The sequence below is a fragment of the Dunckerocampus dactyliophorus genome, chromosome 15 (assembly GCF_027744805.1).
Source record: "Dunckerocampus dactyliophorus isolate RoL2022-P2 chromosome 15, RoL_Ddac_1.1, whole genome shotgun sequence".
NCBI lineage: Eukaryota > Metazoa > Chordata > Actinopteri > Syngnathiformes > Syngnathidae > Dunckerocampus > Dunckerocampus dactyliophorus.
In genome coordinates, this window is record NC_072833.1 from 3,605,378 (window position 1) to 3,628,499 (window position 23,122).

General features: G+C 41.4%; 1 protein-coding gene across 13 annotated transcripts in view; it reads right to left on the reverse strand.

Moving 5' to 3' along the window:
• The window catches only part of nrcama (neuronal cell adhesion molecule a), a 37,340-nt gene extending 14,749 nt beyond the window's left edge, over positions 1 to 22,591 (reverse strand). For 4 of the 13 annotated variants that reach the window (XM_054800583.1, XM_054800580.1, XM_054800577.1 and 1 more), the window contains exons 1-14: positions 22,412 to 22,590; positions 5,587 to 5,685; positions 5,391 to 5,408; positions 5,018 to 5,123; positions 4,566 to 4,759; positions 4,184 to 4,306; positions 3,728 to 3,898; positions 3,555 to 3,608; positions 2,445 to 2,556; positions 2,199 to 2,383; positions 1,992 to 2,123; positions 1,320 to 1,463; positions 1,132 to 1,243; positions 291 to 457 (exon numbers count right to left, since the gene is read on the reverse strand). In XM_054800583.1, the coding sequence (XP_054656558.1) occupies positions 291 to 457; positions 1,132 to 1,243; positions 1,320 to 1,463; positions 1,992 to 2,123; positions 2,199 to 2,383; positions 2,445 to 2,556; positions 3,555 to 3,608; positions 3,728 to 3,898; positions 4,184 to 4,306; positions 4,566 to 4,759; positions 5,018 to 5,123; positions 5,391 to 5,408; positions 5,587 to 5,668 (1,600 nt within the window). In that variant the 5' untranslated portion in view covers positions 5,669 to 5,685; positions 22,412 to 22,590. Of the gene's footprint in view, positions 1 to 290; positions 458 to 1,131; positions 1,244 to 1,319; positions 1,464 to 1,991; positions 2,124 to 2,198; positions 2,384 to 2,444; positions 2,557 to 3,554; positions 3,609 to 3,727; positions 3,899 to 4,183; positions 4,307 to 4,565; positions 4,760 to 5,017; positions 5,124 to 5,390; positions 5,409 to 5,586; positions 5,686 to 22,411 lie in introns of all 13 variants that reach the window. The other 9 variants (XM_054800584.1, XM_054800585.1, XM_054800575.1 and 6 more) reach the window with 7 other exon arrangements.
• Positions 22,592 to 23,122: the final 531 nt, after the last annotated feature.

A 23,122-nucleotide genomic window follows, 5' to 3' on the forward strand; every position in this document is an offset into this window, starting at 1 on the left:
TGTTGTTCATTTATTGTTTGTTAAAAACACCAAAAAGGCTTTTTCATTAAATATTATTAGCTACTATCACTAATAATATAGATGAAAACAATAACAGTGATGTCTTAACAGTCCCTCAAAGCATAAGCATCCAAATCATGTTGCTGTGTAGTCACTATTCTGCTTACGACCACTAGAGGGCATGTTACTGCACAATTTCTTCTTTTTCCATTTTGCATTTTCCAGCATTATTTTAGGTGCTCAATGCCACGCTACGTGATGAACTATAATATTTAGAATTGCTGTCGGACCTTTAACCTCCAGGAAGACGTGGTTCTCTTTGATGCCCAGGTTGTTGGTGGCGATGCACGTGTACTTCCCGCTGTTCTGCGACTGGGCCACGTTGATCTCCAAAGTCCCGTTCTCGTGGATCACGTAGGGGTCGCCGCTCTTGATGCTGATCTGGCTGTCTTTGAACCTACGTAGAAAAACAGCATAATTTTTTTTGCTTAATTATTGAGATGAGTTTGATTTTAAATTAGACACATTTCAGACACATTTCACGTGCTAGTTGTACCTACCACATGCTCCGTGAATGGGAGGGGGGGGACAAAAAAAAAAAAAAAAAAACCTCCAGCACACAAGAAAGCCACCCAGGGGCTTGTTGTGACACGCCGTTTGAAAAGTGCAAAAGGTTTGCCAGAGACCTCAGTGACATCACACCAACTGCTCGGAGCATGTGCCCAAATACAGTGCACCTTGCTGGGCCATGCCTGGTGGCTCCTCCCACTCTATACTCTGTTTCTCCTGAACTCCGTAGCTGCACACCCGCTGTTTGGAGCATGTGTCCGAATACAGTGAACTTTGCTGGGTCACAGCAGTTGGCTCCCTCCGCTCTATACTCTGGTTATCCTGATAGTAGTGATGTGGTAGTGGTATTGTCATGATATTTCATTCGGAAATATTAACAGGTACAGTTGGTCAAATCCTATTTTTTTTTTAGTCCTTCTTACCTCCAGGTATGCACAAACAGTTAAATCAAAATTTTAAAAAAAAGTTATCGGTTATCATATCGGTATTGACAAACAGAAAGTTATCGGTATCGGTTTGAAAAAAAAAATCAGTATTTAAAATCCTAGGTATGGTTCTTACCATGTGATGGTTGGTATTGGTGAGCCAAAAGTGGCACAGTCTAGCAAAGCGGGGCTGTTGGTAATGACTTGGTACACTTGGTTGGGGGGAGTGAGGACCCTTGGGGGCTCAGCTGCAAGCAGAAGGACAGGGTGCGACTTGTTAAACAAAACAAAGTAAGCAAATGCAACATTTATGCCTGCACTTACCAAGAACACTGACAAATGCATTGGCAATCAGGTAGCCAAACTCGTTGGATGCGTTACACTGATAAACAGCACTGGACCCGGACTGCACGTTGCTAAGAATCACCGTGTCGTTGTCCACCTTGCGGGTGAGGTCTTCTGGGGCATCTAGTAGATGAGACCGTACTTAAGGAAGCATGGACTATGTGTATACCCCAAGTGTTCCAATTATCCCCTCTATTCTGTTAACCACCGGGCCTCCTATAGTCGCTGAGTGTGTGGTCTCCAAAAGAAAATAACTTGCGGGGATTCTAATTAGCGCAAGGTCAAAAACAGCTGTGGCTGTAGGCAACCTCCAGATGTTTACAGGCCAGCAGTGGCTACATTTGAAATATCATGAGTGATTAGCATCCAGCAGCTTTATCTGCCTCTGTATGCACTTTAACATGTTGCTGGTCAGCCGCGAATAAAACATTGGTTCTGTTGCTGCATTTTCCTTTCCACTTACTCATGCACTCCAAATCATTAATATAGTAAAAAAAAAAAAATACTTACTATATATAGTGAGTTTTCACATTTCCCAAACAGCCTTTCTCCAGTTATCGCCTGTTCCAAGTTAACAGCTTTTTGCGGTTTCAGTAAGCTCCGGCTACAATTTGAGCAATTACGGTGTAATCCTTGCCCTATTGTACTCACTCTCGAAGGGGACTCCATTGATGAACCATCTTATGTCCGGCTTGGGATCTCCATTGACTTTGCAAGTCAGGATGCCAGTTTCATTCGGGGCAAGGATCAGGTTCCTGGGAGCGCCGATCCAGAAAGGAGCAGCTGGTGAATAAAAAAGGAAGTGAGAAACCTGACAGAACAGTACAGAAAGAAAGGGACAAAATGTGATTTTCGTACCTTTGACGGTGACCTTGATGACGTGGTCCACTGTGCCCAGTCGGTTGGTGGCCGTGCAGGTGTAGTCGCCGGCGTCGGCTTCACTGACGTCAGAAATCTTGAGAGTTTTCTTGTAGTTGAGGAAGGAGACCCTGCTGGTGGGCAGCTCTCCTCCGTCTTTCTGCCATGACATCTCTGGAGTGGGCCTGACATGGGAACACTTATTTATTTATTCTGTTGGAATAAGAGACGACAAGGCATACTTACAAGCCTTCTGCAATGCATTCCAGCTCCAGGGTCTCTCCTCGTAGAACCATCTCAGTGCTGGTGGCGCCCAAAGGCGTCATGAAGCCTGGGCGGTAGTCCCCTGCTGGGTTGGCTAATTGGAAGAGGACACAAAACCGGATCAGATCCCCTTTAAGGTGTTTTGTTGCGATGTGAGACAATGATAGAGTGGGTCGGAAAGCACAACACAAGATGTCTTTTATATCTATTAACCCTCATTTTATTTAACCACAGGCTGACAAATCGGCTTAGAATTTTGTGTTTGGAGTCACAGTATAGTGGTCCCTCACGTTTTTTAAAAAATTAATTAATAAATGATGACTAATGACTATGGCCTATTATCAGTCAAAAAATGCAAATGGAAGCAAATATTATGTATTCTTAGCCTAAATTAAGCATTTTCAAGAATAAAAATGTTCTAAACAAATTCAAATACAAATACAGTTCAGGGCAATACAAGATGTTTATGAACTGTAGTCTACACTGGCCACGAGAAACACACACCAGACTTGATCGCCAATGACAGGATTGAATTATTTTCAGGGATGCTCCCATCAGGGTTTTATGCTGCCGATTCCGATAATAATAATAATAATAATAATAATAATAATACTCATCATGATCATCATAATAATAGCATGGGCCACTGGTGTGGCCGTACTCCAGCTAAATCTCGACTGTGAATCCCCAATGTCACTTACTGTCCACATGTCTGGAAGACATTTATTGAAACACACATGAGCACGAGTCTTATTTATGTCTTAAATGCCTTATTTTCTCTGATTATATCTACTATATTGGGTAAAATGAGTGTAAAGGTGACTGTAGGGGTGTTATTTCATGTCTAGAGGTCTCCAATAATGGTAAAAATAGTTTTTACCATGAGTCACAAAAAGGTTTTCGATGTTCTAACTGAAAAGATTCCATTTATTAATCTTGAATCCTACATTGCGGAAATTCACTTATCGCGGTTGGGTCTGGAACCAATTAACTGCGAGGGACTGTGATGTGTGGGACTGTGTTTCAGGTGCATGGTCGGGCCATAAGGAGTGAAATCAGGGTGAGGATTTATACTGAAAATGCCGCACTCACCACTAAATTTAGTGATATTGTACAAAGAAGCCACAGTCTCATTCATTGTATCCACTGGAACAACAAGAAAATCATAAGCATGCAAAACAGGCCAACAAAACACAAAACAAAACATAAATCACAAAATTAAATAAAATAATATATAACATAACATAACATAACATAACACTTACTCTCAAGCACTGTGACAGAGATGGGCTGCTTCTGCTGAATGGTCTGTGTATGTGGGAAGCGGGCATAGCAGATGTAGTCATTCCTGGTGTCCTCAGACAGGACATTGGAGAAGTACAAGTCTCCATTCAGGGCCTGGGACACTCGTTTGTCTAGTGGCAGCCTCTGGAAATCTGATTTGGACAGGTCAGATTTTAAAGTAGCCTATGAAATACATGGTGAAACGTTAAAGCAGGCATTTTCAAAGTGTGAGGAAAAAAAACATCTTATTTTTAAAGCTGCTTAGCTAACTTCATTTATCTTTACAGGCCAAATTAACAGATTTTTAATGTCCAGAGCAAAAGCGTTAACACAGTCCAGCAGAAAAATCTTTGAAGACACACTTCGAAAAAAGGACCCTGAATTAAACAAAGTCAAAGTCTTTTATCAAATGAAGCTTGATCTCAAGAGAGGCTTACTGTTATCCATCCAAAATATGACAGGAGGGGGCAGCCCTGCCGGGGGTCGGCACTGCAGCACCAGGGAGACCCCCATCTGCACCGTGATGGCCTCAATTCTTTCCTTCGACCACAAGGGGGACCCTGGGAGTCACCATTGTCATATAAAGGCATTAACAACACTGCGTGAATAGAATTGTATATTATGGTAAGTTACATTAAAGAACATCACGTTTACATTTGCACGATTTAACATGTCCGAAATGGAGCAGGGAGAAGCGGAGTTTATTTAATCCTACACCTCCCTCCGTGTCTCAGAAATGACTGATCATTTCTTCACTTCCTGTGATTAACATGTTAAATAATAAATAAATAATGAAAATATATTAAAATACAGCCTTACTGGACTGTCTGATGACGATGTTGTTGGATACCGCCGTGCCGTGATCATTATGGGCTGTGCACTGGTACGTCCCCTCGTAAGCCTCGGCCTTTTCGCCGCTGATGTCGATGACCAGAGTCCCTGAACCGGGCTTCATTAGAACTTTGGAGTCTTTCTCCACATCAAAATGGGTTCCGTTTCGTGTCCAGGAAAAGCTACCAAACAACATTTTATTTTAAGAGTGTAAGGGAAGTGGCATTAATCATTAATTGTGCTGCTGGAGGCATGCTACATAAAGTGTCGCTGATTCAGTCTGACAGGTGTGCTTCTTGGTCGATTGGTTTCCATGACAACCGTTGTCAAGGCTACATTTGCCCCACCAGAACAGATCAATCATAACAAGTCATTTTCTGACTATGTAGTGCAAAAGCACAAAAGTAATGCTTTTATTCCCTTGATGCATATTTTCTTACCTGGGATGAGGTTTCCCCTTGGCTTCACAGTGGATGACAATGTTCTCCCGTGGGTCAAAAATGTAGTCCTTGGGGGACTGTAGCGTTATAGTAGGGGGCTGGGGCACTGCAGGAGCCAGAGTTGTTACAATTCATAAACATGCAATGGTGCTAAAACACTTTCACTGCATACATTGAGGGCGCGGCACAGTAGGGACAAAAGTATTGGGACACGTGAAAGCAGAGATGTTTGAGTAAGTGGCCCAATAATTTTGTCATGTAGTCCAACAACACTCCAAAACAACCATTTTTAATAAAGTACTGAGAAAAATGCATGCGTTTTGAAGAGACACGGCAAATAACATTAGTGTACGAGAAGTTGGGGAAAACTTACATCCTTCCAGAACTTTTGCTTTTATTGTCCACCATGAAAACACAGAACCACAGTGATAGAATATACCGCAGTGGTGTTAGTTTGTACAGTGGGCAAGAATATCACACCTTCAAGTGAATTGTTATTACACTTTACGAGAGCTGTATGAAAAAGTCTGCCTATAGCACTTGTATTGGATCATGTCGACGATGCTTACGGTCAAGAGGCACTTCCAGCGCTGACGTCATGTGACAGAGGAACACCATGAGAAGGGCTCCAGTGCTCAGGTGGAAGTCCATGTTGTTCTGTTTCAACCCTGCAAAAAGATTGAAAATGGGCTAAAACACAGTTTTAAACAAAGCTAACATCAGCTTTTCTGGTGCCCCAAACACAAACGAGACACAACGACCGCCAATTATGCCACGTGTTGGCCTGTAAACATGTGCCACGCGAGTGCACCCAAGCAGAACGACGACGACCCGCGGGGCCCTCTGTGGCTTGTTGTAAAGAGAGATACAAACATGTTGACATTAACAGGCTTTGGCATTAGAGAGCAGGAAATTGTGCCAGTGTAGGAATTTCAGCTGCAGTCCAACACATCCAAATGATGGTGGGTAGCTTTACATTCTACTCTTCATACAGTATGTCCTATGGTGATGCATCCATGCAAAATGTGTGAGCTAATGGGACCTCAGGCTACGGCTAAGGCGAATAATGGTCACACTGTCCAACTGGATACAACGCTAAATGATCTAATTTGTGAGACACAAAGTTGTGCAAAATGTTATGGCTTAATTATAATAATGCACCATGCTACCCTACCTGAGGACATACAGTATATGACCATGTGCTGGTGATATAATACGTCCCTGAGAGTGATAAACACCTGATGGAGCTGCTTTTAAATGTGGATTTTGACTGAAAAGTAAATGAATGGCAAAGAGACGGAAAATTAGCCCAAGAAGACAGTGGCAGAAAAACATTGGTGTTGTGTGGGGTTGAAATGGTACGAGATGGAAAACATAAAAAGTCTTAGCGTTTGTGTTGAAATATTCTGATATTGAAGCAAGAAAATGCAACTGCAATCTGATGGCAGGTACTTTTCTCAAATAAAAAAATAATATATTGTCCAAAACTTAGTCAACGTTAGTCACACAACTTGGGCTCGTGGAGGTGTTTTGCAACGCAGAATGCACACTTCCTGTCCCAAATGTGTGCAAAGGAGGAAATTGGTAAGGAGCTTTTGGTTTGGTATAGCTGCGTACCAATTCAATCTGAATACAAACCCAGTTGCGGCTTAAATTTTGTGGCTTCACTTGATCACAGTTTTTCAAAAGTGTATTCGTTAATAAAAAAATCATGCTGTTTCGTGGTTGAATACAGCTAATTATTAGTCAAAAGTATGCAAAAAGTTACATGTTTTTGCCTAAAGTCGGCATTTTGAAGCATAAATATGGCAAAATAAAACGAAAAATACAAATATAAGGCATTCAAAAGACGCTGGTGATATGTAGTGTCACTAGGTGTCAGTAGTGTTACTTTAATGTTTGATGAGACACACAAGTACTAGACTTGATGGTGGGCTTTTACTGCAGGTTTGAATTATCTTGCAACAGGCACCATAATCCCTAATAAAAATTCCTAATAAAAACACAGGCTACTTTTGCGGCCGGTTCCCACGTGAAGCTGAAACTCAACTCGGAACCCCTGATGTCACTTCCTGTCTGCGTCTTTTTCAGGTCACCTAGAGCAGTGATTCCTAACCTGGGGTACGCATACCCGTAGTGGTACACGAGCGAATTGCTGGGGGTATGTGGAAACATTTAATAAATAATTTCCAAGATAAGTGACTATTCTCAGTCATATCATATTAATTCAGACAATAAAATGGAAGGTGTGCGCTACAACTACTTTCCCAAGGGAAACAATAAGCTGTGGCAGAGCTGCAACAAAATCATAACAGTTGGCAGAGGCTCTGAGAGTACACAAGACAAAAAAGGTTGAGAAACTGCCCTAGGGAACACATTTATAGTAACACACTTGAGTGTTATTGATGTCTTAAATGGCTTAGTTACTCTTTTTTTGTCTACTATATTAGGTAATATGAGTGTAAAGGTGACTATAGGGGTGTTATTTCATGTCTAGAGAGCTTTAATAACGCTAAAAACCATATGTAGAAGGTTGTAAACAGGTTTTCTATGTTCTAACTAAGAAAATATTCCATTCATAAAGAAGGAATCCTACTTCACGGAAATTCACTTATGATGGTCGCACTGGTATTTGTTACACCACTAGTGTTGTGATATATATATATATATATATAGCTATAGTGCTAAATCATTGTCACCATATTCCTTTTTTTTCTAATTCATAATTTAATTAAATGTAATGTTTTGGACTTTTCAAGATACCCAAAGAACAGAAGCAAACAAAAAATATGACCCTCAAACATGGTTCAAGCCTATTTGAATTTAGTCAAATATTTATTCATATATTAATGTACGTATTTATTTTGTGCACAAATTGTTTTTTTGGGGGGTGCTTAAATGTTTTTAATTTTTGTAAGTTTTTTGGATACTTTCATTTAGTAAACATGAATGAATGATAACAAACACTTTTTTATTAGAGATGCACAATCTCGGAGGTCTCTAGCAAATCGAACATCATAATTCCCTGATATCGGCTCAATAATTATCGTGCACCCCTACTTTTTATATGCAAAATATCTGCTATTTTGTTGTCATGCATATTCCAATATGCGGATTAAAGGTCAAAGAGTTACCCAGCAGCACTGTCACTGCTTCGGCCACTCCGTCTTTGACCCTCTCACTGCCTCATCTTTGCCATACAGAGACATTTTTTAAATCATCGGTCACATGATCAAACTCAATTGGATGACATCAGGCTGCAACAACAACAAAAGATGACAAGAAGCTCTCTTGACACGCATCTCTAAAGCAACACGCTAAGTTGGTCACTGCACAGCCTTCACTCAGAGGGACACTGAGGGGTCATCACACATACAATAATAGTCTACTCTACTCTAACTCTGCGTGTGTGCAGTAAAAAGTGGCAATACAATGGGGATTGAGCACTTTGTAGTCGGAGATGACATCATACAGCTGTTGAAGGACAAAAGACGCATGTGCAGACCACTGCTCTGTGTAAACGCCAAAAGAAAAGCCTAGCCTCCAGTCTGTTTCACATCACTCTACCACTTTTTAGGTGAGAAAGTAGCCTGGCTATGGGATTTGTCTTTGCATCGCTTCAGTTCAGGCTGCTAAACCACATTCAGAGTGCAGGCAATACCCGAATAATGTTGCACTTTCCTTGTGTTGACATTGTCTGCGGGCCAGCATTCAGTGAAACTATGCAAAGCGGTATGCAAATATTACAGGTTTCCAGAGTAACCTCTTCAAGGAATTGAAACCTCATGATTTCATTGCGGACTCCATCATATGTAATCTCAACAAACATTCTACCTCACTGTTGGACCCTCTTTTTTTTTGTTCTCGCATCGTCCACACAATCCCTGCCTGCTGTTTTTGAGCAGGCTTTGTAAAGTGCTGATGGTCAGCACCCCGCGGACGTGTCTCTCTTACATCCGCTGCATTCTATTGTCCCCCTGTGTTGTTTACTGATGGGATAGCGCTGAAACGGCAAGGGCTACTACAGGGCATGAGGTGATTCGGTTACATTTCAACAAGAATTTTCATGACAGTATATCCTTGATTTCAGAGTAGTCAGGGTACAGCTTCTATAGCAGTACAGTAATCCTTTGTATATCGCGGTTAATTGATTCCAGACCCAACCGTGATAAGTGATTTTCCGCAAAGTAGGTTTCAATATTAATAAATGGAATATTTTCATAGTTATGGTTTAATTTATTTGAACATGCATACACGTTACATTGGAATACATCACATATTACAATTATGGCGTAGAAAACCTGTTTATGGTCATCTAAGTACAGTTTTTAACATTATTGGAGCCCTCCGGACATGAAATAACACTTCTATAGTCACATTTACGTTTGTATTACCCTATATAGTAGATCTAATCAAAGAAAATAAGACTTTTTAGACATAAATAACATAACATAGACTTACACATTAGCAGTTTTTTTCTGGACAGCATACTTCTAATGTACTTCCTTGTGGCTTTAAATGACCTTCCACTCAGATTACCCAATATAGTAGACAGAAGAGTAAATAAGCCATGTAAGAGTCCTGCTCAAGCAATGTCACAGTAAATGTGTTCGCTTGGGAACCTTAGGGACTAGTCTTGTGCCTGTCTCACCAAACACAGACATATTTTTTATAGACTGTTGCTTTAAATCAGAGTTCCTCTTATTTCGTTTGTCCTTAGAACCCAAACTCAAAACACACAAAATCTTAATAATAATATCGACCGTAATATCGACATACAGTATATTGCACATGAACTAATGATACAACATGAGGTGTATAAACAGACTATCCAGGGTTGTCATGGTAATGACAAGACACAATGGACGTCTCCTTATTACAAGCCAGTCTTCCATACCTGTTTTGTTGCATGAGAATACTAATTAGGAGGTTAATTGGTGCTATGTACTATACTGTATTTAACACAGTAAATGAGAGTGGCTGCGGGTGATATGGTTCATTATTACACAGCATTAGAGCAAAGAGGGTAAATGTAGGCGCACTCTACAATGTAAACAAGAGAGGGGAAGGCCATGATGAGAGCTGCCATGGCGGTGCAACAAGCTCACTTTTTTTTTTCTCCCCTCTCTCATCCATCCATCTGTTCGTTGGGATTAGCGCGGAGAAGGGCCGAGGGGATGTTAACCTCTTTGCATTCTAAATAAAACTGCTTGAAGCATGACTCAGCGCTACAATCACAGTAACACAACGCAGGTAACGAGAATAGTAATAGGATCGGCAGGTGCTGTGTTATGCAATACACGCATGACTTCACATATGTAGTGGTGCTCAAGATATGGAAGCAAAAATGCCATTTTTGAAAGATGGTAGTTCCCTTCATGATTAGAATCATTCATCATCACTTAAACAAACATCCATCTATCCATTTTCTATGCCGCTTATCCTCATTAGGGTCGCGGGGGTATGCTGAAGCCTATCCCTGCTGACTTTGGGTGAGAGGCGGGGTACACCTGGGACTGGTCTAAATAAACATATTAATGATAATATTCGGATGTATGCAGGAGGTAGATTTCTATCAATGCGCACCATTTGGTGCTATATTGTGCACATTTAAATGATCAGTGGGATTAGATTTTATTCTCAAGAAAGCAATCAAATATAGTCGCTGTGTTCCTCTGGGGATTCAATCAATAACCACAATGTCTCCAGCCATTTTTATTACTTTTACCAACATCAGGGGCGCACACGCTCCCCTCAGGCGTGACTGTGAATGCATTATGATAATCTCCAGAGAGACTCTCCATTCATCTCACATTAGCGCTACAAATGTGACAAAGAAAGCCCTGTATGGACACGGAGCTATTAAAAGTGCAGTTAGCTTGGCCCGGCCAGCACGAGTCACCCTTAATAGGCCGAACCTGAGCTGTTTCAACTGATTGGATGAGGTGTGCGACCAGAGAGGGGTCTTGCCATTGAACCTCCCATCGTGAGACGGCTGAGTAGCTACTGCCGCTAGCGTGGAGTGACAGATTGGAGGGAGAGTGGCAAGCAAGGCCCCAAACTGTGGCGTGTTCCCATGGAAACGGAAGCATACACTGTAGCCAAAGCAAAGAAGGCAGACAGGAGAAGTCAAAGCCAGATAAAGGAGAAGCCAAAATGATGGGGCTTGCGTGATTGTGTAGACATGAACAAGTGAAAAGTGAAACATGCATAATTAACTGACAAATCTAAAAGCATTTCATCTACGGAGCAATTGAGGGGGTGGAGAGACATACAGACACTACATAAAGACAGAGGGTGGGGTGGGGTGGGGGTGGGGGGAAGAGAGGACTAGCCAGGGTACACAACCCCAAGCCCCAGCACATTGCTATGGCGATTCAGAAGACTCGTGGGATACTAAAACAAGAATACTTAGTGAATTCAGAAAAAAAGCCTCTAAATTGCCCGTTTTTTCTATGAAGTCAGGAGAATTAAGTCACTACATTACACGAGCAAACAAGACGCCGGCGCACCACTACATTTATTTCAGCTTGCCGGGGGTTTACAGCCGCAAAACAGCGGCCCGTGTTTTTATTTGGGATTATTGCGCCTGTTCTGAAATAATTCAAACCGGCAAAAAATGCCTGTCGTCGGCGATCAAGTCTGGTACTAGTGTGTCTCAACAAACATTACAGTAACGTTACTGCCACCTAGTGACCACTGTAGAATACCACATATCATCAAAGTCTTTGAATGTGACTTTTGAATGTCTTATATTTGCATTTTACTTAACTAAGCCATTTTTATGCTTAATTTAGGCAGCATATATGTAACATTTGCTTAAATATCCACGTTTTCGCTAATAATACACTAACAATATTCAAACGAGAAACAGCATTATTTATGAATTAATACTTTTTTTTTCTTAATAGAGTGACGCCGTGAAGCCGTGCAAAGTGGTGAGGGACGACTGTATTTGGAAATATTGGTACATTTCTACATTTTTAGAATACTGTAGCTAATACTGTAGCTAATGATCACTAAAAAAAAACCTAGGCTGATCTATCAAGCACTTTTGCCTACATACATACCTTTTGCTATATAATAATTCTATTAATTTTAAATATTTCTAAAAATTTTAGATATTTTGAAATTTTGATATATTTATTCATTTTCACTCATGGAATTATCCTTTGAAGAATACTGCCGCTACCAATCATTTAAAAAAATCTAGGTTAATCTATCAAGTACCAGGGAGCTGCACAAGAACAAACCAATGAAAGCATAGCCCAGCTTTGGGTATAAATAGATTACATGGCAACACTGCGACTGCACTGAACATTGAAATATTCCCGAGAGATGGCGGGACAAGAACCACAGCATCATCTTGGCTGTTTGTCTAATCACGAGAGGAGCTGCGTGGTGCACTTGGATTTATTACATGTGAATGAATTAGCTGTCTTTATGGACCCGCTGGGACGTGACATGCGGTGGAATATTTTAGAGTGAGCGCGGGACACGGGGCAAAGGACTCTGTGGTAAGAGAACCGACCCTAGGCATGAATAGCAATGTGTTAGTGCCCTCAGCTGAAGGCTTTTATTGATCGGTCTAACTTACTGCGAGTGTCCGACCCAGCTGTGTCTCACTGGTATGACAGGCCTCTTAAAGTGGAACATGCTTCCACAAAAGAGGCTATGGTGGCCATTTAAATGGCACAATCAGAGAAGTGTGGCACCTGCAGGCCGTCAGACAAACCATCTGTGTGCGTGCGATGAGATTTTGGGGAAAGCCTGGAGCTGATCAGCGAACATCTGTCTCACTATTTCCAGTTGTCACAAAAAAAGGCAAATGACCTAATTAAGATGGTGTGCCATATTGCTGGAAAACAATCATCCACACTGCCCAAGAAATGACATATTAAAAGATACAAAAGACACACACAAATAATCCACAGACACTTCATTAGGTACACCAGCACATTATAAACAAATGCAAGAGTATGTATGTATGTATGTATGTATGTACTTTATTGATCCCACAGCGGGGAAATTTACTTGTTACAGCAAGCAAGCAAGCAAGACAAGTAAAGAGAACAGTAAAGTAAAGCACTACAACATGGTTCAGGTGGTGCAGGTGTTGTAGAGCCTTACAGCGGTCGGTATAAAGGACCTGCGGAACCTCTCCTTCTTACACCGTGGGTGTAACAGTCTACTGCTGAAGGAGCTGCTAAGGGAACCCACAGTGTCATGTAGCGGGTGAGAGGTGTTGTTCATGATGGATGTCAGCTTAGCCAACATCCTTCTCTCCCCCACTTCCTCCACGGAGTCCAGAGGACCGTCCAGGACAGAGCTCGCTCTCCTGATCAGCCTATTGATCCTGCTCCTGTCCCTGTCCGTGCTGCCCCCTCTCCAGCAGCCCACAGCATAGAAGATGGCTGAGGCCACCACAGAGTCATAAAAGGTCCGTAAAAGAGTCCTGCACACACCAAAGGACCTCAGTCTCCTCAGCAGGTGGAGGCGACTCTGGCCCTTCTTGTAGAGGGCGTGGGTGTTGACGGACCAGTCCAGCTTGTTGTTAAGGTGAACACCCAGGAATTTGTAGCTGTCTACCAACTCTATGTCCGCTCCCTGGATGTTCACCGGTGTGAAGTGAGATGTTTTCCTCTGGAAGTTAATGATCATCTCCTTTGTCTTGCTAGTGTTGAGCTGCAGCTGGTTAAGCTCACTCCAGCTGACAAAGTCCCTGATGACCGTCCTGTATTCCAGATCATTCCCCTCTGAAACACAACCAACGATGGCTGTGTCGTCGGAGAACTTCTGGATGTTACACAACATAATTATACTCAGATTTAGAGGTGTTAATATACTGTAACAATGTGCTCATCGTTGTTGTTGTGGTACAGTGATAAGTAGGACAACAAATTCTTTTCAAATTTTTAATTTTGGAAGGATTTGCAATTATTGTTGCCACTTTTAACAAATTCTAACTGAATAATGCATGCCTAGGCATACTGCATTCAACCAACACACAAGCGCACAAGTGCATTTAAACAATACACGAGTAAAGTAGTACATCATATTGCACAGGCTATGGGATCACTGCAGGGACATAACAGATGGCTGCCACAAGCATAGCAAGCTAACTAGTTAACCTCTCCAATTTACTTATTCTAAACTTAGGAAAGTGTTTCAAACGGAGTGGAGAAGAAGAACAAAGAAGCCACAAAATTCCCACTTCCACACGAAATGAGAGGAGAACCTTTTTTCCTCAGCCATGGCATGTCGGCTCTGCTGCCTCAGTAGCCAGTCTCCATGCAGTGTCAAAAGTCATGTAATCCAAAGTCATGTCTCATAACATTACTGATGCCTAGTGACCAGAATACTACATATAACTTGCCTTTCAATATTTTTTGACTAATAATATGCCATAGTCATCCAGGAAACAGCGATCATTTATTATTATTTTTTTTAAACAGCGATGTAGTGAGGGAGCGATATTCGAACCGCAATATAGCGAGGGACGACTGTACACTTGTAACTACTAAATTCACAACATACAAGCGTACTAGTGCATTTAAACAATACAAAGCGCACTAGTAACACACAAAGGGACTTGTGCATTTTAACAATACATTAGCACATTCAATCAATACACTAATACATTTAAATATACTGGTGCACCAGAACATTTAATGAAGACACTAGTGCTTTTAAACACTAGTAATTTAATTCTAATAGAGTAATGCATGAATGGAGGTTTTCCTGAGAGATAGAACCAAAGAAAGGGCAGTGGTAACCAAGACGCTACAAGTGCCTTTTTTTAATTTTAACAGTCTGAGAATGTCCTTCAGATAGGATGTTGCACACGCACACACACACGCACGGCGACAGACCGTGCACTCTGCAATAAAGGCAGCAGGCAGAGAGCTGAGTTTAATCACTGAGATTTACAACCTCTTGGAAGTTTTTTTTCCCCTCCTCTCCCAAAGAGGTTAAAAGTACAAATGTGCCATTTCTGCAGTTCCCACCCTTGACATCCCTCAACAGCAGCATCACCAGCACACAATGGAGTCATCATAAATGTCACAAAGAGATGGTGAGCATCTTAAAAGTAGCATAATCATGTGAGAGCTCTTGCAATAAAATGTCTCCAATCAAGACTGACATGACAAAAAAACATCCCTTGGCTGAGGGGAAAGAAGGATGCAGAGGCATGAGAAGGGAAAATAGAGGGGGTGAGGGTAGGCAAACAGGAGACAGCTATACGATGCCTGGGAGACGACTAATATTGACAGACTATACACAAACTGTGTGTCACAACCTAATATTTGTCTTCTCAGACTGGAGTAGAAAATGATACGAGCATCACTCCAACCCTCAAAGTTGCCGACATGTGCACAGTTGCATCCTGCACAGCTTTGCACACCGTGACGACCAGCGGCGCTGAGCTCGTGGCACGCCACACAAGCAGCAGGCAGCCAGGCTGCAGCTATCTCCAAACAAAAAAGCCCCCCAGTCAGCATTTTGCCACTCTGTAAAACATGCTGTCTGTGCTAATGAGTGTAGCCCCGAGCCAAGAGAGGTTTATCCCAGGATAGGACACAACTCTGTTTCATTTGCTGGTCTATAAAAGGGGTTGTGACTCTTTAAGCGCTATTAACATGACAGCCTTCTGCTGTAGCTTTAACTAAATATTAATTTAATGCAACAATATGATTATAAACTCATTTATGAGTATCATTTGCACACTTTACTTGAACCTTGCATTAGCATCGGAGCTATTTGTCTTTATATTACATAGTAGTAGTAGCAGCAGAAGGATTATTATTATTAATAATAATAACAATAATGAAAAATATTTTTATTTGAATAAATTATAATACAAATATTTTATGTTATAATTTTATTAAAATCAAAATATATTATTATATTGTTGTTGCTGTTGTATATACTGCATAAAACAAACATTCTCTGTCCAAAGTATACATATATCACATGTGGTACAACTCTATAAATCTAATCACTTTTGCATTGAAATTGCTGTATTTCTATTTAATATTCCAATCATATCTGCGCCTTGAGAATCTACGCTTAAGCACAGGTATAAGCCTCTATGTCCAGGATGTCCAACAGCTAATTAAGATTAATTGACTGAATTAAACCCTCAAATTGCACCTGACCTGTGTTAATGAGTCTACAAAGGATCACCCTGTTGTTTTAAAACAAGGAAGGGAGTCTTGCTTTCACCTTCACTAATGCCTTTGGGGTCCCCCGCAACTCTAATCACTGGATCAATAGTCAGCAATGTCAATAATACACCTCACATGATGACACAAATGGATCCGGGATACCTGATCTACATCCATTGTTTGCTGCCAGAGTGAACATTTTGTATGTGGATTGTGAGGCAAAGGACACAACTTTAATTACTCCAAAAGCAACATACTTACAAATGGAAGCTAGTGAGTGCATGTGACGAGAGGACAAGCAATGCATAATTCATCCCTCACTATAGTAATACTTAAATGCAAGTGGAAAAGTGACCTATTTTTGCACACATTTTGCAATTAAACCCGGAATTATATTAAAAAGGTGACTCAAGACTGGGAAAGGTAGGGAGGTAGCCACAATGTATAGCCAGCTCTAAGCGAGCTATTAATTTCCATTCACTCGATGGATGTGCATCATTCATATTAGTATTTTTGTCATGGGACGAAAGGCTGTACAGTAAACAACATATGTATATTCATTAGCATATGTGTGACTTTACTCAAATATTCCAAACCAAAATGCCATCTGGTGGGCCAAATACATGCTATTTTTATATTATATATGCTTCACAAGACCGATATGATGCTGATAACTGATTTTTTTCAATGTAGTTGATTATTAAGATTTAACTGTAGTTTGTGCACACCAGGAGGTAAGAAGGATTCAAATAAATTTGTCCTGTTCATTTGTCCTAATCAAATAACATGACATTACTACTACCATATAACTACAGTACTATCAGGAGAACCAGAGTATAGCGCGGAGGGAGCCAGCTGCTGTGGCCCGACAAAGCGCACTATGTTCCGAGCAGCCCGTGTGCCGCTACAGAGGTCAGGAGAACCGGCTTACAGAGCCGGAGTTGCCACCTGGCGTGACCCAGCAAGCTGCACTGTATTTGGGCACACAGTCCGGGTAGCTGGTGAGACACCAAGAGGTCTCTAGCAAACCTTTCGCATTTTTCAAATGCCGCTGTGCTGGCGTTTCAGGTGGCTGATGAGGTTTTTGATGGGGTTTTCTCCCCTCTTCGTGGAGCATTTGGTACAACTAGCAAGCAAAATGTCTTCCTCAAAAAGTGAATGTTTGTTTACAAGTGAGCTCAGGGGAAGTTACGACAGGGCGTTAATGTCACAGGCAGGCGGAAAAGGGAGTGCTTGATTTGCTCACCTGCACAGTAGGGGCAATCTCGCCTCATTGAAGCATTTTTTTAAATTATCGGTTAAAAATCCATCCATCCATCCATCCATCCATTTTCTATACCGCTTCTTCCTCATTAGGGTCGCGGGGGCATGCTGGAGCCTATCCCAGCTGACTTCGGGCGACAGGCGGGGTACACCCTGGACTGGTCGCCAGCCAATCGCAGGGCACATATAGACAAACAACCATTCACACTCACATTCATACCTATGGGCAATTTAGAGTCTCGGTTAAAAATGATCGGTTATTTTTAATGTTATCAGATTTATTGGTATGACATCATAATTCCCTCATATCGACCCGATAATTATCGGCCTGATAACTATCAGTGCGTCCCTAATGTGTAGCATTCATACTGGTAATTTTGTCATGGGATGAAAGGCTGTGCAGTAAACAACATATGCATGTGCATATATGTGACTTTACTCAAATATTCCAAACCAAAATGCCGTCTGGTGCATCAAATACATGTTATTTTTATAATCTGATAGCATATTTAGCAAATTAGGTTTCATCAAAAGCTTCTGAAATATATAAAGAGCGCCATTGCCACACACGTAAATGAGCTTTTAAAGGGAATATTTTGAAGATTATACACTATGTAAACTTCTTCCTTTAGCCACATGAAAATATTTGTCGATGCTGCTAGCCATACAAAAACGGGGTGCAGACGTTACACATATGAGGGAGTGAAACGTCTGTGCTGCTGAAGCATCACTGGCTGCCAGCCAAGTCATTAAAAAGTTAATTATCAACTTGTTAGCTCAAAAAAAAACCCATAGATGTTAAGAAGCAGCTGTGCTTGAGTATACCAAGAGTGCAGGGAATAAACCACATTTACAAAGCGAGGGTAGCCATCCAGGTTCATTTACCATCAAAGACGTTTCTATTTTGAGCCACACGAGCACCAAAATGGAAGCATCTGGGAAGGAAAATATGTTTGGTAACTAAAAGTGAATATGCATGTCTTCTGTTTTGATGCGCACCGCATATTTGAGGGTGAAGGAGATGGAGAGGACAGCTATACTGACTTTATGGGGGACTGAGGAACAAATACGAGATGACTTTCCTGTGCAGTCACAGTGACTACTGTTTGCATCCAATGTGCTGACGTGACACACATGCAAACGAGAGGGGCAAATGACAAGCAAATTCACTTCTGAAGCAAAGAGTAACAAAAAAAAAAAAAAAAAATCACAACCGAACACAAACTTTCCTTCCTGTACAGCTAAATCACTTTCAGGAAAATTCCTGCAAACGTCGCAATGAAGCCTGTTTGCATTACTCTAGGATTTATGTGTTATACAATGTCACAGGCCGACCTATTTTCATACACACAACATATTTGATGTTTACATAACCCCCTGACAAGTGTCAACACGCGTCTGTCTGCATGGACTGGAGCGTCTCTGCGCTGCAAAGACTTCCTGCTTCATGGCACAAATGATTTGCTCTTATTGAGCCTCATCTTCTCACTAGACTGTTGCTCTATTTCCATGAAAGAAAATAGGCCACAAAGCAAAAATGCCTTCTCTCTGGTGTCACACTATTAACAGATGCACCATTTAAAGCAAAACTGCCCAAGAGGAGAAAAAAAAATGTCATCAAGCTAATCTCGTGCCTAAGGATTAAAAACAATAACGTTATACAGTATATTCTCCTCAATTAGGCGACACTAATGCTCCCAGTAGAGGGCAAACAAACAAGTAATGGCCTCTAAATTCAATTAATGATTGCTAAATCCAATTGGTTTACGCCTGTCATGTGATGCAGGCGCCTTGATAAGAAGGAGCTCTTTTAATGGCTTCTTTGACCTAAATCCTCGCTAATCATAAAATGCTATTTTAGGCCTACTGTACTATTAATTTCCCAAACATTGATATGGAAAAGTATTTGAAAATGTAAAGTTTTGAGATACAGTAACTCACATTTCAGCATCTTCATCACCATCATCTCAAGTGACAACACTACAGAAATGAATATTTTAGAGTAGTCGGTGTACAGCTTGTATAGCAGTGTAGATGTGCTATCCACTGAAAATAACTCAACACAGCGTAACAGTGCATTAGTACAAACTGTGGATTTGTATTACGATTCGTATTACGATTCAATCCCGAATGCCCTATATTGCTTTCATTCTCCACAGGTGACATTTATGTCTACAAACTCCTCGACGGTCACCCACTCGCCCATCTGTTGCCCACCCAATCCCCAGCAAACTGAGTCGTCCCAAGCCCGAAGCCCACTCAAGCCTAAATATGCCACAAAGAGCGGCGCTTGCTGAACAAGTGGTGCATTCGAGTACAGGGGAGCCGCGACGTGTCTCCTTGGATTAATCTCCGGCCTGCGGTCGTACCCTTCAGACCTGTCTAGTCACACAGCTGGTTATCACAGCAGCATGTTGACCACTGTTCTTATTTTATTCCTCTGCACTTCACCTCTAGTTTGACTACTTTTCTTCTGTTCCCATCAGAACACGTAGTACTTTGAGGGATTCCATGTTTTGTCATATGATAGCACCCTTAAAATGTACCCTAACAGCATATTTTGGGTTACAAGGGCTTGTCATTGAAGTACCATTAAAATGTACTACTTTTCTACCCCAACAGCATATTTTGGGTTACAACGGCTTATCATTGGGGAAGTATCCTTAAAATCCACTTCTTTTGTACCCTATCAGCATATTTTGGGTCTCAAAGGCATGTTATTCGGAAAGTATCCTTAAAATGTACTACTTTTCTACCCAACAGCATACTTTGTGTTACAATGCCTTCACATTGAACAAGTAACCTTAAAATGAACTACTTTTGCAACCCAACACATATTTTGGGGTAACAATGGCTTGTAACTGAAGACGTAACCTTAAAATGAACTACTTTGGTATCCCAGCAGCATATTTTGGGTTTCAGGGGCTTGTTATTAGGGAAGTATCCTTAAAATGTACTGCTTTTCTACTCCATTTGCATGTTTTGGATTACAATGCCTTGTCATTAGGGAAGTATCCTTAAAATGTATTACTTTTGTACCAACATATTTTGGTTTACAAATGGCATGCCATTGGGGAAGTGCCTTTAAGATGTACTACTTTTGTACCCCAACAGCACATTTTGGGTTACAATGTCTTATATTTCAAGAAGTACCCTAAAAAGAAACTACTTTTGTACCCCAATTGCATATTTTGTATTACAAATGGCATATTATTGGGGTAGTATCCTAAAACATACAAGTACAGTAACAGTACATTAAAAAGAGGCTCATCAGCTGCACCTACTATACGGGTATGCAAACTAAGACCCATGGCCATATATAGCCTGCAAATGCATTTGAGTCGGCCACCGTGCAATTCTAAAAATGCTCACTGAAACCACGCCAAACCTTCAAAATTGCAAAAACAAATAAATGTCATGCCACCTCAGCAGCATCCACATCCCCTCCGGCTCCCTCGCAACACACCCCCTGTATATAAGCTTTTCAACTTCATCAATACTCAGCCGGTCATGCTAATTTAACACGTCCTGCTCCTCTAATGAAAACAGTCACCCAAACACGGTCCAGCTGTGAGCCAAGGGTGTAGGTTATTACCGCAGGCTGTATTTTGGTGGGCATTAATACTCCCTCCCTTCCTCACCAGCGAGCTGGAGACCGCCATCATCGCTGCAGGGTGCTGATGCTATTAAGCCACAAAAGTATACAGAATCATCTGGGATGCTAATTGTGTTCAAATCAGCCACTGTGTCCACATGGGATGGTGCTCGTGCGTTCCACTGAAATGGAGCTGGATTCAAAATAGAAAGAAGCACAGCTAAATTGCACAGTAGAGTGCATGCATTTGAGGGGTAAAAGTACACACACGTGGCTAATATTTTAACCTGCTTGTATTACAATAATTGGCGGCTGATGCACCCCAACTGATCAGGAGTCCACATGATCAGTTCAAGCATCGTCGTGCTGGCATGCACTATTGCAGCACATGCACATCATCACACCATCATCAGAATACATAGCAAACTACCATTTGCTGCACAACTTTACCTTCATCTCATTTGTCTGCATGCAAACTACCATTTGCTGTATATTTTGGACACTAAAATGTGACCACACCTTCATAATAACAACGTTGGTGGATAGTTGCACTTAATTGAAATGTCTTAAGGTTACAGTACGAGTCCATTTATGTCCCTCAAGATACACTCTACGCTAATGCACCCATGAGTGGTAATAGTAAAGGCTCCTAAGTGTTTTTTTCCATTGCCAAATTGGAAAAGTCAAGTGTCAAGGGCACAAAAGCAGTTTCTGTGGGTAGTGATGAAATTGTACCATGGCCTATTTGTATATTTACACCATGGGCACAAAAAAAACAAAACATTTTTTGAATTTTCTTTCTATAAACGTTTTGCTTTGGAAAAATTTACACATACAAAATATTTTTTAAAAAATTGTGTACGAATTTGTATTATTGTAACTTATTTTTGGCATAAAATATATATTTTTTCATATTAACGTATTTAATAGATAGGATCAACAACAAAGACACGAGACAGCCTCTACTTGTTCACATATGGGGATCATCCAGCAAGGAGATAAAGGCCCATGTGTCTAATATCTGCCCCTTCTGCGTGCGTAATGACACGGAGAAACGGAGCTACAGCTGGCGGGCCTGGAGGATGGATGGATGCACCGGCCGGCGGCAACAATGAAGCAAAGCCAATGCTGCTGCTGCTGCTGCTATAGTACCGCAACCCCCTGCAGGGGGAAGACGCCATGCGATGCATTTCATCCCGAGATGAAAAGCTCCAACATAGGATGCTCAACAGAATGCAGGTTGATTAAATAATTTAAAAAACGTCCATATTGCACCAGGGAGCCAAATCAATGTGTTATTCACTGCACCATTATTCTCAAGCACAGCCCACGTCTCATCATAAATACAAGAACCACGTTATTACTCACTGTGTGCTGCAAAGCGGCTGTCCTTGTCCTCCCTTTGCACCAAATTGGTGCTCCAATGCCGGTGATGGTGCTGCTGATGACGCCTAAGAGGGAGCGTGTCCGACCGGCCAGTGTGTCCGTCCCTCTCGGCCTCTGCAGCAGCAAACTGTGGTCCTCCTCCTCCTCCTCCTCACCTCCACAGATCCTCCACTCCACCCTCCCCACCTCACAAGCTCGCACAGCCAACATGCAAAAAAATATGAAAAAAAACATGCAACTGCAGCGACCCCATGGCAGTGTATGGCAGCAAAAGGGACTGCAACTACCCAAAACCTTTAATAGAGTGATTACACTTCATTAAGTCTGATGTGAGAAATAATACACATTTTAACCCCCCTCCCCTTTTTTTTACACAAATTATGTTATTTGGGAGCAGGAAAAATGTCAATATTTGCTTTTATTAGCAATTAATGCTTCTGAAAATGTGATTCACATGACTCCAAACATGTGCGTGCAGTGACTGACTATGGGCGTGAGACCTATTCAACACCTCAATGTACATTTGCACAGAGATGTGGCTGCAGACAGTGTTGACACCGATGCAAGGCTATTGGGCAAATATAAAGTTGAAGGTCGTTGTGTGTGTGTGTGTGTGTGTGTCTGTTTGCAGGTGTGTGTCCCTGCAAGAAGCGACTGATACAAATATGTTGAGAAACACCCAACAAAAACCTG